Genomic DNA, 18,035 nt, shown 5'->3' with positions numbered 1-18,035 from the left:
TTTTGTTACTTTTTTCCTCGAACCAAATGAGACTTGAAAAATACTTTGATCTTTAAAAAAATAATTTTTTTTACTTTTAGTATTCCAAGTTCCAATCGGGCCAACAAAATGGGCAAAACATAGCTCTTTCCAACTTTGTATCCACAGAGAGATTTCTCAATGTGCAAGTTAGATTTCCAAATTTTAAGTGTTTATTCTTTCAGACCCCTCAAATCTCGTTACAATGTAAGAACATAGTTCATCCCAAAAACAAAACAAAAAATTGGTCGATCGAAGCACCTAACACCGAAGGACTTTCGCGGCCTAATCCTCTGACAGCTTCAATGCCAGCTTTCCGGAGTTTGAACTGTCCGTAACAAAAATGACAAAAGACTTCGCAAACAAAGTAAACAAAGTACATCAGTGTTATGACTCCTTTTTGTTTAGGTCACCGAATCTCTGTGCATAGAGCTTCTTTTCCCGAGCCTCTTTGGCAGCAAGCTGTTCATCATCAAGGACTTGGATCGGAGACCAGTCCGGCAGCTTGAAAAAACTCTCGCTCTTCTCTTCTGTCATCGACTCAGTGTATTCCCTCAAACTAGCTCTTACTTTCTGATAGGAGAAATCCAATGCAGTCCCCGCGACAGCAAAGACCGCGGCGTATTTGGCAGCGCCGACCCGACCACCTACATGGCCAATGAGGAGCAATTTTTCAGATGACAGAGATACCATCTTTCATATGAACAATTTTGGTATATTCACTAGGCTAATAACAAAACCCAATAAATATGTTGAAACATTCGAGGATGATATATATATATATATATATATATATATATATATATATATTAAGGATATGATGAAACAACAATCATGCATGTCGAGACCATGAAAATTAGAGGTACGAGTCCATGAGTTAAGAATGGCAGTGGATCTTTGGATCCAAAGCAATCCGGAGTTTTTGGTCTCACAAAAGCTGTTCAATTTAGCAATAGATATGACTGTACCGCGGAAGGGTTTACAATGCCATAACGGCAATACTGCAATATTATTTCACTTTGAACTACTTGGTTAAGCCAATTTCTGATATAATTAAGTGCTTCTTTCATATTGAGTGTTATGGGCCATTTTTCCTTCACAAGAAACGCTACGGCCCAACCCAAAAAGGTGTACACCAGATCCGGCCCAAAGAGAATCGTGACAAGGCAATTGGCCACGTCACCAGTAGTTTTATGTCTGGTGACCCCCTTGGTGAGTATGGCGACCCCCCCGACCGGTCCCGAGACCCTTGGGCACGTCCAGCGACCCCCTTGGCAAGTCTGGCGACCCCCCGACAGGTCCCGAGACCCTTGGGCACGCCCGGCGACCCCCTGGCGGGTCCCATGACCAATGGGTACGTCTGGCGACCCCCCTGACAGGTCCTGAGACCCTTGGGCACGTCCGGCGACCCCCTGGCAGGTCCCGTGACCAATGGGTACGACTGGCGACTCCCCAGACAGGTCCTGAGACCCTTGGGCACGTCCGGTGACCCCCTGGCAGGTCCCATGACCAATGGGTACGTCTGGCGACCCCCCTGACAGGTCCTGAGACCCTTGGGCACGTCCAGTGACCCCCTTGGTGAGTCTGGCGACCCCCCGACCGGTCCCGAGACCCTTGGGCACGTCCGGTGACCCCCTGGCAGGTCCCATGACCAATGGGTACGTCTGGCGACCCCCCTGGCAGGTCCCATGACCAGCGGGTACGTCCAGCGACCCCCTTGGCAAGTCTGGCGACCCCCCGACAGGTCCTGAGACCCTTGGGCACGTCCAGTGACCCCCTTGGTGAGTCTGGCGACCCCCCGACTGGTCCCGAGACCCTTGGGCACGTCCGGTGACCCCCTGGCAGGTCCCATGACCAATGGGTACGTCTGGCGACCCCCCTGGCAGGTCCCATGACCAATGGGTACGTCTGGCGACCCCCCCCTGACAGGTCCCGTGACCCTTGGGCACGTCCAGCGACCCCTTGGCGAATCTGGCGACCCCCCCTGAAAGGTCCCATGACCAGCGGGTACGTCCGGCGACCCCCCGGCAGGTCCTATGACCCGTGGATACGTCTGGTGACCCTCTTGGCGGGTCTCAAGACCCCCGGCAGGTCCCATGACCCGTGGGTGCGTCCAGTGACTCCCATGGCGAGTCCCATGGCCCCGACAGGTCCCGTAACCCCTTGGTAGGTCTCGTCCATCCCCTTCTAAACAGGACCGTCCCTCCAATAATAGCCAAATGACGAGACTACCCCGACCCTCATAACTCTACTATAAATACCCAAGACAAACTCATGTCAAGGGTTGGCTTTTTCTCTCTCTAACTAGACTCTGTGAAAACTCATATTCAGCTATTTCTCTCACTAGAAACACCTTTGAGACCGAAATCAAGAACGAAGAGAATCAAAGCCACTCCACTCACACATTTTCACACAAAAACGATGAACGATCTCCTTCCATTCTCTCTAGAGTGGGAGAGATAAGTTCACTCTCTCTCAAAACCCGAGGCTCCCAAGCCAAATTATATTCCCTCTACGATCGTGTCCGAGAGCTTGAGAAACCAATTCTCTCGTTCTTAATTCGATAAGAGGAATATCCATTTATTAATCTCACAGATTCGAAGACACGTGGCCAAGTCCGCTCACGTCACGTGTCCATACGTGTTGAACCTAAAAAACGGCTTAACATTTTGGCGCTAGAAGGAGGGGATCCCGAGAACAACCACGTACGGGCTCTCCACCAGCAAAAACACTCATTTCTTAGGTACCGAGGAACTCCCACTGCATCAAGAAGTCACCATGTCAAACCGCGCGGCCGTCTCCGAGAGTGGCGCTCCCCGACGAACGGAGAGCGTGGCGCTCCACACGCGAGCGCGGACGCAGGCAAGACAGGGACACGCCCAGGAAGCCCCCCAGGCGGGAGCCGGTCCATCGACGGGCGCAATGCCGACGGCCGACCCGAATGCCGCCAACGCAGCGAACCCCGCCGAATCGGTGTTCATCGAGCGAGACGACCGGATGGAACGCCTCGAGAACAGTCTATTCTTACTGGCGGGTGAATTCGCAAGAGACAGGGAGGAGCGGACCATGAGGCGTCATGCCCGGGAGAGAAACGGACAGGGGCGAGATGTCCACTCGGGGAGTCACGACGAAGGCGGCCAGGACGACGTGCCCGACCCGAGCATACGGGACATCGGACACAACCACCGGGAGGAGCGACGGATGGCCCACGAACAGGTACCGCAGCGCTCGGAGGCTCGCCGCGACGAGGGACGAAGAGACCCGCGAGCGCAGCCTCGAGCCCCCTTACCCCAGGCGTCCCGCTCCACGGCCGGAGTAGGAACCGAATCGCGAAGGTCCGCCTTCGAACGCCTGGGGCTAGGGGAGGAGGTCGCCGACAGCGGGGACGCAAGGAGGTTCTCACCGCCGCGACGTGTCAGGTCGCCGGGGCGCCTAGAGCCAAACGTGGACTTGAGACGCCACCTCAATGCCAGATGGGAGATCCCAAGGCACCAGCCCGCCCCGGGGACCCATGAGCAGCAGGAGGTTGCTCCCCCGGCAACGGCGACCCCGACGCCTCCCGCCCCGCACGCCACCCAGGCATCGAACGAGAGAGGGCGCACCACCAGGTTCGCGCCGGCCGCTACGCAGGTCGGGAACGACGAGTTGACCAACCTGGTCAACGTGCTAAGGGAGGAAGTCCGAGAGTTGCGAGCGGCGCAGACGAGAACCCCCTTGGTAAGGAGCATGATCGAGGGCGTGGCTTCACCGTTCGCGGCACACGTGCTCGCTGACGACGCCGGGGGGAACTTCCGCCCGCCCGCCATGCCGCTCTACGACGGAAGTACGGACCCCCTCTACCACATCCACCAGTACCAGACCAATATGAGGATGGCGGGACAATCCCCGTCGACGATGTGCCAGGCATTTTGCCTGACCCTCACCGGGACCGCGTTCGAGTGGTTCCAAAGACTTGGGCGGGGGACCGTCCAGTCATTTGAGGACCTCCAAGAGAGGTTCCTTACCCGCTTCTCCGCCTCACGAGTCCGGAGAAAGGAAAAATCATACCTCCTGACGATCAAACAGGGCGGCTCCGAGACGCTCCAACACTACCTCAACCGGTTCATCGAGGAGTCCAACAAGGTGGACGATTACGAGGACGGCGACGCTGTCTACGCCTTCATTGACGGCCTACGGGCTGGCGACCTTCTAACGTCACTGGTGAAACAGCGACCCGCTACGATGACGGAGCTCATCTCCCAAGCTACCCAGCATATCTCCGTCGAGGAGTACTACGAGAGTCGGAGGATCCGCGAGAGGGGAAACCGGCGCAGGGACGAGGACGAAGCCGACGACGATCAACGAAGAAAGAAGAGCCGGGGCGCCAGCGCCGCGGCCTCGAACGTCCGACCCCCGCCGAGACAGAGACCCCTACTAGTCGAGAGATTCCAGAGGAACGCCGACTTCACGCCGCTCAAGGCTACGCCGGATCGAATTCTGGCCTTGCACGGGGACATGTTCACCGAGCCCCGACCCATGGCGAAGGACCCATCGAAACGCAACAAGAACAAGTACTGCCATTTCCACAAAGACCACGGTCACCTCACCGCCGAATGCATCGAGCTCAGGAGGCAGATCGAAAGTCACATCCAGAATGGCGAGCTGAAGGAGTTCGTGATGGCCATGGTTGCCAATCCGGACCCCGCGCCAAGGAGACAGGTTCCCCAAAACGACAGGAGACAGGAACGTGGGAAGGAAGTTGTCACGGGTGGAAGCAACAACAACAACAGCAGAGGCAACGTGGCCAACGCCCCACTCAACTTGGTGACCACTATCTTTGGAGGGCCAGAAGCGGGAGATACCGCGCACGAACGAAGAAACTACGCGCGGGCGGCGGCTGGAGAAGGCCCCTCCCACCATATCAATCTCACCCAGGGTACATGCCCAGCTACGCCATACGAAACAATCCACTTCACCGAGGAAGAGGCCCGCCAGGTGATGCACCCGCACAACGACGCCATCGTTGTCAAGGCGCAGATAGCGAACAATATGGTGAAGAGGATTCTCATCGACAACGGGAGTTCGGCCGACATCCTGTTCAAAGCCGCCCTCGACCGGATGGACCTTGGCGAAGTCCGCCCGACCCCAGTCAAGACCCCGCTCTTCGGGTTCGCGGGAGAGTGCGTTTACACGGAAGGTTCCATAAGCCTCCCAGTCACATTCGGACAGGAGGGGGGAGCCCAGGTCACGCGCCTGGTGGACTTCCTAATTGTGGACCGACCTTCCGCTCACAATGTCATCATAGGGCGACCAACGCTCAACAGGCTGCGCGCGGTCACCTCAACATACCACCTCCTCGTGAAATTCCCAACGCCAAAGGGAGTAGGGTTGATGCGAGGAAGCCAAGCCGACTCCAGGGCATGCCACGTCCAGGGGTCTCGCATCAGGAAAGACGACGCCACGGTAGGAGTCATATGCCAGGTCGGAGACGACCTCCCAGGCGAGATCAGCAAGACGCGAGCACTCGAGGATCTGGACCCGCGAGAGGAAGCCGACACCAAGAAAGTGGAGGCGTCGAGCGATCTCGTGCCTGTGATACTCGACGATGCCAACCCCGAGCAGGTCGTCATGATAGGAGCACACCTGTCGTCCGAGTTAAAAGACCGACTCGGAACATTCCTCCGGGAGCACAAAGACGTTTTCGCATGGACGCACGCGGACATGCCGGGGATCGACCCAGAGATCATCTCTCATCGGCTCAACGTGCTCCCCGGAGAGAAAGGGAAAATCCAGAAGAGAAGGTCATTCAACCCGGAAAGATACCTCGCAATTAGCGAGGAAGTGGATAAGTTAATCACCGCCAAGTTCGTCCGCGAGGCTAAATTCCCGAGTTGGATCTCCAATGTGGTCATGGTGAAGAAGTCGAACGGGAAATGGCGAATCTGCATCGACTACACCGATCTCAACAAGGCGTGCCCGAAAGACTGCTTTCCCCTGCCAAGGATTGACCAGCTGGTCGACTCCACCGCAGGACACGAGCTCATGAGTTTCATGGACGCGTACTCGGGGTACAATCAGATCAGAATGTACGGACCGGACGAGCTGAAGACCACTTTCACCACCGATCGAGGCTTATTCTGTTACCAGGTGATGCCGTTCGGACTGAAGAACGCCGGAGCCACTTATCAGCGCTTGGTAAACCAAATGTTCGCCAAGCAAATTGGGAAGACGATGGAGGTCTATGTCGACGACATGCTCGTCAAGAGCCTCAAGGCGCCAGATCATGTCAAGGACCTGGAGGAGACCTTCACCCTTCTCCGAAAATACAAGATGAAGCTGAACCCAAACAAGTGCGCGTTCGGCGTAGAGTCAGGGAAATTCTTGGGGTTCATCGTCAACCAGCGAGGCATCGAAGCCAATCCCGAAAAAATACAGGCACTCCTGGATATGAGGTCCCCAACCAAGGCGAAGGAAGTCCAAAGCCTCACTGGGCGCGTGGCAGCGCTAAGTCGGTTCGTCTCCAAGGCCACCGACCGATGCCAGCCTTTCTTCCAAGCCATCAAAGGAGGAGCCGACTTTAAGTGGACCGACGAGTGCGAAACCGCATTCCAGGACTTAAAGACATACTTCGCCACGCCACCGCTCCTAGCGAAGCCCAGAGACGGCGAAACCCTCTACCTGTACCTCTCTGTGTCAACGAGGGCGGTCAGCGCGGTCCTCGTCCGAGAAGAAGAGAAGATACAATGGCCCGTTTACTACGTAAGCAAAGCGCTCTTAGACGCTGAAACGCGATACCCGGAGATAGAGAAGCTGTCACTCGCTCTGGCTATGTCTGCGAGGAAGCTCCGGCCATATTTTCAAGCACATCAAGTTATAGTAAGGACCGAGTACCCAATCAAGAAAGCTTTGCAGAAGGGCACTTCGACAAGGATGGCCGTCTGGTCCCAGGAACTAGGTGAATATGGGGTGGAGTTCCAGCCGAGAACAGCAATCAAGGGACAAGCTGTCGCTGACTTTATCGCCGAATTCACCTACGATGTGAATCTATACCAAGAAGAGGAAGACAAGCAGAACAAAGGAGTCGCGGAAGACAAGGACGCATGCAAGAAGAGGAAGGCTGCCCCCGACGGGCCAGTCTGGAGCCTGCATGTGGACGGAGCGTCTAACGTCCGTGGATCGGGGGCAGGAATCGTCTTCGTCAATCCGGATGGGGAAAAGCTCAAATACGCCATCAATTTCCAGTTCAAAGCTTCGAATAATGAGGCCGAATACGAGGCCCTCCTGGCGGGACTCGACTTGGCCAGGAAGCTCGGGGCTGAAAATCTCAAGATCCACTGCGACTCGCTCCTCATCGTCAACCAAGTAAATGGAGAATACCAAGCCAAGGAGGAAAACATGGCGGCATACCTGGAAGAAACCAAGCTCCGACTGGGGTCGATCCCCTGGTACGAAATCATACAGGTCCCCAGAGGCTCGAACGCCGAAGCCGACGCCTTGGCTCGAATGGCATCAGGATGCGACAGCGAAGAGCTCGGAAAGGTGCCCGTCGAAACTTTGAAGCTTCCGTCCATCAACAAGGGGGAGGTGAATCTAATCGACGAAGAACCCCAGACGAACTGGATGACCCCGATCACTAGGTACCTCCGCGACAATATCCTCCCCGCTGATCAAGCCGAAGCCAAGAGGGTAAAGTACCACGCGCATAAGTACGTCTTGCGAGGATCCACGCTGTACAAAAGAGGGTATTCGCAGCCGCTTCTTCGATGCTTGGACAGCGCTGAAGCAGACTACGTCTTGAGGGAAATCCACGAAGGAATTTGTGGGAATCACTCTGCGGGCCAGTCCTTGACCCTGAAGACGCTCAAGCAAGGCTACTTCTGGCCGACAATGAAGAAAGACGCGTTTGACTTGGCACGGAAATGCGATAAGTGTCAGAGGTTCTCGCATGTCCCAAGACAGGCCCCGGCTCCGCTATGTCCGATCATCGTGGCGCGACCATTCGCGAAATGGGGAGTGGACCTCATCGGGAAACTCCCCATGGCGTCAGGCCAGCGAGTCTGGGCAATAGTTGCCATCGACTACTTCACCAAGTGGGTGGAAGCGGAACCCCTGGCTACGGTAACGGAAGCAAACACTACCAATTTTATGTGGAAATCGATCATATGCCGCCATGGCATCCCCGCCTCGATCGTCACTGACAATGGTAGCCAGTTCGACAACGCGAAGGTCCGAAGAATATGCGAGCAGTTGAAGATCAGCAAGACTTTCTCGTCGCCACGCCACCCACAAGCGAACGGTCAAGTCGAGGCCGTGAACAAGACGATCAAGGAAACTTTGAAGAAAAAGCTGGAAGAGAAGAAAGGTGCATGGGCCGATGAGCTCCCTCTCGTCCTCTGGGCCTACCGAACAACGGCGCGAACCGCCACCGGCGAGACGCCTTTCTCCCTGACCTACGGGGTCGAAGCCGTCATCCCCGTCGAGATCGGTGCCCCATCATTCCGGACAGAGAGCTTCGACGAAGAGAGCAACAATGAAGCCCTCCGGATGGAACTCGATGTGATCGAGGAGAAGAGAGCCGAAGCCCTTACCCGTCTGGCCGCGCAGAAGAGGATCGTCGAGAAGCATTATAACTCGAAGGTCAAGGCCCGCCGTTTTGCCGAAGGAAGCCTCGTCCTGAGGAGGGTGTTCCAAAACACCCAGGTTCGCGGGGCAGGAGTGCTCGGGCCGAACTGGGAAGGGCCGTACCGAGTCCGGAAGGTGATACACGACGGGACCTATCACCTCGACAAGATGGACGGCACGGAGATCAGGCACCCATGGAACGCGGAGCACCTCCGTCAGTACTATCAATAGGCGACGACATCGAGAAACCCGAAGAATGGAGAACAACAGAGCAAGAGTTAGCATTTACTTTCCAAAAGCGGCTTTCGGCCCAAGTGTAATTTACTTTTCCAAAAGCGGCCACCGGCCCAAATGTACTTTGAATTTCTCAAAAGCAGGCGACGCGCCAAAGCAATGAATGAAGTCGGAACTCGCGTTCAGTTTGCAATACTCAGCTCCTAATTTTTCATACAATTTAACTCAAATTGCATAAAAAACTGGGGGGTTAACAGAGTAGGACGAACACCGAGCACAAAACGCAACGACAAAATAAAAAAGCAAATAAGAAATTTTTTTTTTTTTGTATGGGGGCCTCGCGGTGTCGAGCCCCAAACGCACCTCAAAGCGTCCACGGAACCCCGAGCGTGTCTCAAAGAGTTCTGTGCGACCCGAGATGAGGGGACTTGCGCCATCAAGTCCCCGACCAACCTCAAAGCGTCCACGGAACCCCGAGCGTGTCTCAAAGAGTTCTGTGCGACCCGAGATGAGGGGACTTGCGCCATCAAGTCCCCGACCAACCTCAAAGCGTCCACGGAATCCCGAGCATGCCTCAGAGAGTTCCGTGCGACCCGAGATGAGGGGACTTGCGCCATCAAGTCCCCGACCAACCTCAAAGCGTCCACGGAATCCCGAGCGTGTCTCAAAGAGTTCCGTGCGACCCGAGATGAGGGGACTTGCGCCACCAAGTCCCCGATCGACCTCAAAGCGTCCACGGAATCCCGAGCGTGTCTCAAAGAGTTCCGTGCGACCCGAGATGAGGGGACTTGCGCCACCAAGTCCCCGATCGACCTCAAAACGTCCACGGAACCCCGAGCGTGCCTCAAAGAGTTCCGTGCGACCCGAGATGAGGGGGCTTGCGCCATCAAGTCCCCGACCAACCTTAAAACGTCCATGGAACCCCGAGCGTGTCTCAAAGAGTTCTGTGCGACCCGAGATGAGGGGACTTGCGCCATCAAGTCCCCGACCAACCTCAAAGCGTCCACGGAATCCCGAGTATGCCTCAGAGAGTTCCGTGCGACCCGAGATGAGGGGGCTTGCGCCATCAAGTCCCCGACCGACCTCGAAGCATCCACGAAATCCGAGAAAGGGGTTCCCACGCACCGGAACCCCGAGCGTATCTCAAAGAGTTCCGTGCGATCCGAGATGAGGGGGCTCGCGCCATCGAGTCCCCGACCAATCTTAAAGCCTTTACAAGATCCGAGAAGAAAATAAACTCGCCACTCCGAGACCAGAAACACAATTCGAAGAATCCTATGAAGCCCGAGATAAGGGGCCTCACACCATCGAGGACCCGACCCACCTCAAAACACAAGAAGGGGAAAAATTGCACAAATAATCAAAGACTCGAAGGGTCAACGCAATCACGAAAGAAAGGAAATCTAAAGGCAGCTTGCATTCCATCACCCGAACACCACAAGAGAGTTTAGATAAATATCTAACTGGGTGCACAACCGACCGCACCGAACAAAACCCAAAAGCCATAAACCAACCAGGTGCACAACATACCGCACCATACAACAACAACAAAAAGAAAAACTAGCTAAAAAGTCTCAAAGGCAATGTCAATCCTCGTCGTCAGAATCGCCATCACGACCGCCTTCCTCGTCTCGACCGTCCCCCAAGTCCACGTGCGCCTCGTCGCCTGAGGGGCAATCCCGGCAATCCCCTGGGACAGCGGCGGCAGACAGCTCAGTCGGATCCCCGAAGGTCACGTGAGGCGGGCTAGGAGGGTCGACCGCAGCACCGAGTTCCCCGACCGCGGCGCCAAGGTCATCCACCGCGGCAGCAGGATCGGCGACCACGGGCTGGGCCGCGCGAAGCTCGGCGGGAGCACCGTCAACGTCAAGAAACGAGAAAGTGAGCGGAAGCCCCGCATTCTCCTCAAGAAAGCCACGGTGACACATCAGGGCCCCATTCCAGTACATCTCGGCGGAAGCCTTGGTCCACGCCTCCTCCGTCGCCACCAAATCCTCCTCGGCCAACCTCTCGAGCCGGGCGATGGTCCCGTTCGCCTCCGCCAGGCTATCGCGAAGGGATGCGATCAACTCCTCGCCATCCTTGAGCTTGGCATTCACGGAATCGAGGCGTTCAGCACAGAGTTTCGCCTCGCCTCGGAGGGAGGTCACCTGCACTTCAAGGTCAGAAATCTCATGACGAGCGCACGTCACCTCAACGGACTGCTCTCCGTGCTTCAACATCAACGCCCTCAACTCCGAAGTGCGCTCGTCCAAGTCCTTCCTCAAACGCTCGACTTCGGCGCGGGAAGCCTCCTGACCCTCCTGGAAGCCGACCCTTCGCGCGGCCTCGACCTCCGACTTCAGCCGGTCCACCTCCGCGCGAAGAGAATTCCGCTCCATCGAAACCTCTCCCTTAGCATCCCCGAGATCCTTGATGAAGCCACGCGCGGTACGGAGCAACTGCGCATTGTACGTACACGCGATGAAAAGCTGCGAAACGGGACAATACAGAGAACACAGTTAAAGACAACTACTACGAACCGAACGGAGAAAGTAAGAATATTTACCGAGCGAGAGATGTCCGCCGCATTATCCATAGACTCAAGATCACCATTCGCAATCACCGACTTGAGCTCGCCGCGCTTGGTCGCTTGAAGGTCGGCGACGCAACGGTCGGCGAGATCGTCCACGAGCTCGGAGAGAGTCGGGCGGGTTGGGCCGCGCAGTTTCTTCGCTGGAGGGGGATCGACATCGGAGACACGACTCCCCGAACCACCGTCACCCCCCGAGCGAATGGGAACGCGAGCATCGAGAACGGGAGCGGCCGCTGAGGCACCGACACTCGACGCGCCGCGAAACGCGGCCGGCGGATCCAGCGAGGGTATGAACCTCCTCCTCTCGTCCCTGGCATGGGAGACAGGGGCCGCTCTCGGGCCACGAGCCCCCGACGTGTCACGATCACCGACGGGCGGAGGCGGCAGAGACGTGAATTTTCTCTTCTCACGCGGCCCTCGGGAACCCGAATCCGCACCGGAATCGCGGCCCCCTGGCGTGGCGCGCGCCCCGACAGGCGCCCCAACAGGAGGGTCCAACGAGGGCGTAAACCTCCTCCTCTCACGCTGGTCCCTGGGAGCCATACCTACAAAAGATAACAAGGGAACAATCAGTAATAAGACGTATGTATAAATAACTCAACAAGTGCAAGCAACGAGAGAAAAGTCTCATCGGAGGAATGCTTCTACCATCCCGCGCCCCCGGCGAGGCCGGCGGAGACAGAGTCTCCGAGAAGTCTTCGGGGGGTGGTCGAACGCGCGGGGAAGACAAGGGAGTAGACCCCGACGAACCCAAAGGAGAAGTGTCTCCTGATGACACGAAGATCGGAGACGCGCGAACCGGGGACGCGACCAGAGGATCCTGAGACCCCGCGACGGGCGAAGGCGAGGCCAAAGGTGTCGAGACCCCCGACTGCAGGTCGGACTCCGCCAAAGTAGTGGGAGGAGACGCGAGCTCGCCTACGGAAGCGCCTACGCGACCCCCTGACGGTCCTCCCTGGTCGAGCCCCTAACAAAATCAACGAACGCGCTTATCCGTCGAGTGGCGTCTCCGGGCGGGAAATCCTTCATCACACCAAAGGTCCGGGGGGCAATCCCAACCATCTCAGTCGACGTCCACACCCAGTAAGACTTCCACGGCTTACTTATCTTCGAAGGAAGGTCCGCGAAAATCGACCTACCAGCACGGTCTCGTGGAGAGTACGACCCCGGCGCGCTCCTGTTAGGATAAAACGAGAACAAGGCGCGAAGCTCGTCAAGCGTCATCGCCCGACCGCGACGCTCATGCCAGATGACATGACTCGCAGCAATGTAACAATAGCAGGTCGGACTCAACTGCGCCGCATGTACCCCGAGGGACACGAGGAGATCCTGAATGACCGGCTGCAGAGGAAGACCCATGCCGCTCCGCATGCTATCGAGATGGACGGCGACCAGACCCTTCGGCGGACGGCTCGGAACCTCGCCTCTCCGAGGAAGGCGGAGCATCACGTCAGAAGAAAGGCCTAGCTCGGCGCGGACACTCGCGAGCTTAGCAGGAGTAACCGTGCTCGGGATATCGAGGCCAGAGTAGTCAAAGGGCCCCGGCTCGGGACCCCCACCTCGGATCTGAATGACTTTCGGATGAGGCACGGCCGTGACTGCTGCCGCCTCACCCGAGACCGATTCCTCCTCCCCGGCTGAAATGCTCGCTTTATCCCTACTCTGTTTTCTTCTCTCAAGAGGACGACGTGGCTCTCCCCCCGACCCTCGGTCCTTCCTTTTCCTTTTCTTCTTCATTTTTCCCCTCGCCTCCCTGTCCTCTCTCATTCTCCCCTTCTCCTCGGGCGAAGGACGGTAATCGGGATCACCTCGGCGAGTCGGGGAAAGCGTCGCCCCCGTTGGAGGAGCCCGAGGCACCAATGGCGGGCGTCCATCCGGCTTCGGGACGGGCAGGGACGACACCCTCCGATTCAAGATGAACTTGAGTACGCGAGAACGCGAGGAAGCTGCGCGATCCGACCTGGTAACATCCAAATTTCTATCCAAACAGGGTTCGGAGATAGACGACTTACCCTCTTGACCATGACCCGCGCCCGTCACGCAACTCCGGGGAGCAGTCAAAGAGAATCGGGCCGCGTCCTTAGGAATCCCGAGGCGCGGAGTGGGAGCACATGTCGTCTTCAAGCTTGCGACAACCCTCGCCGGACCTGGGTCGTGTGAAGGGACGGCCGGAGCGCCATGCGAGACGACGTCCAACTCTGTTGGTCTGGGTAACCCCCGAGACTGAGCCATGCGGTGGGGGAACTGGCCCACAGCCCCACTCGCACTTTCGAGTCCTGTCGGGGCTTCGTCCCGGGCCGACGCGACACCAGCGTGGTGTGCAACCGAGGGCGTCGGCACCATGGATCCTGGCGAGAGCTCGGGCTCGGGCGAGATCTGCTCTGGTTGGGAGAATCGCGCAAGGCAAGGCCCCGGGCTGGAAGAAGTTTGGCCCGACGAAGCTCCATCCTCAGCCGGCCCACCATGGACGCCGGCGGAAAAATCAGCCCCCACCGGCGCCGTAGATCCGAGCAACCCCGGCGCCCACGAACTAGATCCAGCGCGGGCTGAAGCTCCAGCCGACGCGCGTTGGACGCTATGAACGCCGACCGACTGGTTTTCTCGGGCGAGGTCGTCGTCAAGCGCTGGAGATCCACACGGCCCCGACACCAGCGAATCAGATCCGGCCGACGCGCGACGAGCTGGGTCCGGCGCTACCATGGAGAGAGGGCGCTGGTCGACTCCCCGGCGCAGATCCGGCTCGGGCAGCAAGGACGGGAGCTCCTGGGTTCGCGATCTGAGGGAGGCGCCCGGGTTGTATCGCGCGCGATGACAGACGACGACGCCCGGCGTTGCAGATTCAAGTAACCCCGGCGTCCGCCGAGCATCCCCAGCGCTCGCGGGACCTCCAGCCACTGCGCGCGACGGCTCCAACGCCGTGGAGGGAAGACAGAGCTCGGCCACCGGGTGCAGACCTGGCCCAAGCGCGCGAGAAGGAAGAACCTCCACGCAGGGTTGGTAAAAATCCTTTCTTTCAGATCTGGAAAAAAGTGGGTTTTCAAGAATGGGTTGTGGCGAATAGGTGTCCAGACCAAGTGGGTGTTGACCTTCATCGGCCGACCCAAGATTTGTATGCGTCTCTCTCACGTCCGGGACGTCCGAAACCATTGCCGGAGGAATATTTTCTCCACCCTCCTCGAACACTTTCGCGGCAGCCTCTATAATACTCTCAAAGTCGTGCTCGAACTCAAAGAAATCGTCTTGAGGTGTGGAAGGGGGAGCAAGACCGACGTTCGAGAAAGTAGGTGAATCGAACGTTACGTCAAGTTCGTCAATCCCGAGGCCATGGGCTCCACCCTCACATGGGTGGTTGGGAATCATCAATGAAAAAAAAAAAAGGGAGAGTGCAAGTGGGAGTGACAAGTGGTGAAAGTCACATGACAAATAGTAAAAAAAAAAAAAAAAAAAAAAAAACAATAAATAAATAAATAATAAGAAATAGTGAAAATGAAGACCCACCTTGTTGAGACAAGCAATGAGAGAAGTTCTCTCAAGTTCTCTCCTCAAAAGCCCCTCAACCTGATGCCTCCAAAAAGACCAAAGGAAGATAAAAATGAGGAATTTATAGTCGTTTGAAGGCGACAGCAGAGGAGGAGTACTGCGAACAGGCCTCTCACCCGACAGCTAATGTGCTCAGAAGATTAGCGACACAGACAACGAAGCGTTGGGAAACCTTAGAGTTTCTCGAACAAACAAGTTCTCCGAGAAACTCGGGGGGTTAATGTTATGGGCCATTTTTCCTTCACAAGAAACGCTACGGCCCAACCCAAAAAGGTGTACACCAGATCCGGCCCAAAGAGAATCGTGACAAGGCAATTGGCCACGTCACCAGTAGTTTTATGTCTGGTGACCCCCTTGGTGAGTATGGCGACCCCCCCGACCGGTCCCGAGACCCTTGGGCACGTCCAGCGACCCCCTTGGCAAGTCTGGCGACCCCCCGACAGGTCCCGAGACCCTTGGGCACGCCCGGCGACCCCCTGGCGGGTCCCATGACCAATGGGTACGTCTGGCGACCCCCCTGACAGGTCCTGAGACCCTTGGGCACGTCCGGCGACCCCCTGGCAGGTCCCGTGACCAATGGGTACGACTGGCGACTCCCCAGACAGGTCCTGAGACCCTTGGGCACGTCCGGTGACCCCCTGGCAGGTCCCATGACCAATGGGTACGTCTGGCGACCCCCCTGACAGGTCCTGAGACCCTTGGGCACGTCCAGTGACCCCCTTGGTGAGTCTGGCGACCCCCCGACCGGTCCCGAGACCCTTGGGCACGTCCGGTGACCCCCTGGCAGGTCCCATGACCAATGGGTACGTCTGGCGACCCCCCTGGCAGGTCCCATGACCAGCGGGTACGTCCAGCGACCCCCTTGGCAAGTCTGGCGACCCCCCGACAGGTCCTGAGACCCTTGGGCACGTCCAGTGACCCCCTTGGTGAGTCTGGCGACCCCCCGACTGGTCCCGAGACCCTTGGGCACGTCCGGTGACCCCCTGGCAGGTCCCATGACCAATGGGTACGTCTGGCGACCCCCCTGGCAGGTCCCATGACCAATGGGTACGTCTGGCGACCCCCCCCTGACAGGTCCCGTGACCCTTGGGCACGTCCAGCGACCCCTTGGCGAATCTGGCGACCCCCCCTGAAAGGTCCCATGACCAGCGGGTACGTCCGGCGACCCCCCGGCAGGTCCTATGACCCGTGGATACGTCTGGTGACCCTCTTGGCGGGTCTCAAGACCCCCGGCAGGTCCCATGACCCGTGGGTGCGTCCAGTGACTCCCATGGCGAGTCCCATGGCCCCGACAGGTCCCGTAACCCCTTGGTAGGTCTCGTCCATCCCCTTCTAAACAGGACCGTCCCTCCAATAATAGCCAAATGACGAGACTACCCCGACCCTCATAACTCTACTATAAATACCCAAGACAAACTCATGTCAAGGGTTGGCTTTTTCTCTCTCTAACTAGACTCTGTGAAAACTCATATTCAGCTATTTCTCTCACTAGAAACACCTTTGAGACCGAAATCAAGAACGAAGAGAATCAAAGCCACTCCACTCACACATTTTCACACAAAAACGATGAACGATCTCCTTCCATTCTCTCTAGAGTGGGAGAGATAAGTTCACTCTCTCTCAAAACCCGAGGCTCCCAAGCCAAATTATATTCCCTCTACGATCGTGTCCGAGAGCTTGAGAAACCAATTCTCTCGTTCTTAATTCGATAAGAGGAATATCCATTTATTAATCTCACAGATTCGAAGACACGTGGCCAAGTCCGCTCACGTCACGTGTCCATACGTGTTGAACCTAAAAAACGGCTTAACATTGAGTAAACACACATATGCCCTTATCGATGATAGTACGAAAACACTGTTATTTCCTTGGTATAGAAGGAATTGCTTTATATAGACCCACCATTCTAGCTATTGACAAAACCAGTGATACTTAAACACAAGTCTAAGCTAATCCATACCTCATCTTGCTCATCGTCATTCTAACGTAAAACATGTTGCAAAAGGAAAGGATTTAATCCAAATTTCTTTCACTCCAAAATTCTAAGCCGGGTTTGTTAAAGATCACGAGCAAGACGAGCAGAAAAGAGAGAGTAGAACCTAACCCTGAAGACGGCCGAGAACAGCACCACTTAACAAGCCGGCTATGCCTGAGTTCAGAAGATCATCTGGCTCTGCTTTTCGAGACGATATAACAAACTCACGAGCGACTGTCAAAGCCAAATGAACAAACCATGCCACTTATAAGGCATTAATTTCAACCAATTCAATTTATTCTCCAAACCAAAAGAACTTCCACAAAACCAAGAGAGAAATCAAACGAAAACCAAACACCGAAACTACTAAACATGGCTATTTGAATACAATTACAAGAATACTTTATTGGAAAAAAAAGTATTTTCTTTTTATTTACCGCAATAGCAACCAGTGACAATGGCGAAATTGGTGGCGTAAGTGGCTGAAATATTGGAAACGCCGTGAACTTTTCGGTGCCTCGACGCCAATCCAACTCCGCCGCCAATAATCCCTGAATTCGTCGCATCAATCGAAGACGAATTAAATGAGCAATGATCACAATCCGATCACAATCCATGAGCGGATCAAATTTCAGCAAAAATCAGAGACAATCGAAGTACCAGCGAGAATGGTGGGGATGAAGACTCGCTCCTTCCAAGTGCCAGAAGAAGACGATGACGACGATGGTCGGTCCTCTGGTTCTAGGGCTTTTGATTCATTCAGCGTCATTTTTGGATTACGACTGAGAAACGCTTTGAGATTGAGATGTTAATTCGTGTCGGGGGTTTTGTGAGTTGACAAAGAATTATGAAGAAGATCCCTGAAAGCTTCATTTCATTTGTGTGTAGGATGTAAACGACATGTCGTGTGACTTGCAAAGAAGCTTGAGAAAATACGTTCAAGAAAAAATGGCATTAATTGCCTTTGTGTGTGTGTTTTTTTTTTTTTTTTTTTTTCCCGAATGGTATATATAGACCCACAGTTTAATCATTTTAACTTACAGTTCCAATTATTGTATTTTTACTCTCCTCAATTCTCCATAAAAAGACATC

The 18,035-nt window shown here is 55.8% G+C and overlaps 1 protein-coding gene across 1 annotated transcript; it reads right to left on the bottom strand.

Annotated features, from left to right (window-relative positions):
* Positions 1–124: 124 nt before the first annotated feature.
* Positions 125–17,783, bottom strand: LOC149388055 (Mitochondrial import inner membrane translocase subunit Tim17/Tim22/Tim23 family protein). Its single transcript, XM_089623622.1, has 4 exons — positions 17,604–17,783; positions 17,381–17,494; positions 17,073–17,177; positions 125–665 (listed from the first exon to the last, which is right to left on the bottom strand). Exons 1-4 carry the CDS (start codon positions 17,710–17,712, stop codon positions 406–408), a joined length of 588 nt encoding a protein of 195 aa, XP_089479748.1. The 5' UTR covers positions 17,713–17,783; the 3' UTR covers positions 125–405.
* Between the last annotated feature and the right edge of the window lie 252 nt (positions 17,784–18,035).

The sequence above is a fragment of the Urtica dioica genome, chromosome 8 (genome assembly GCF_054948205.1).
Source record: "Urtica dioica subsp. dioica isolate 48M chromosome 8, U.dioica_male_clone48M_v1_H2, whole genome shotgun sequence".
Lineage (NCBI taxonomy): Eukaryota > Viridiplantae > Streptophyta > Magnoliopsida > Rosales > Urticaceae > Urtica > Urtica dioica.
The sequence above is the reverse complement of the archived record's forward strand: the minus strand, read 5'-3'. Positions and strand labels throughout refer to the sequence as shown.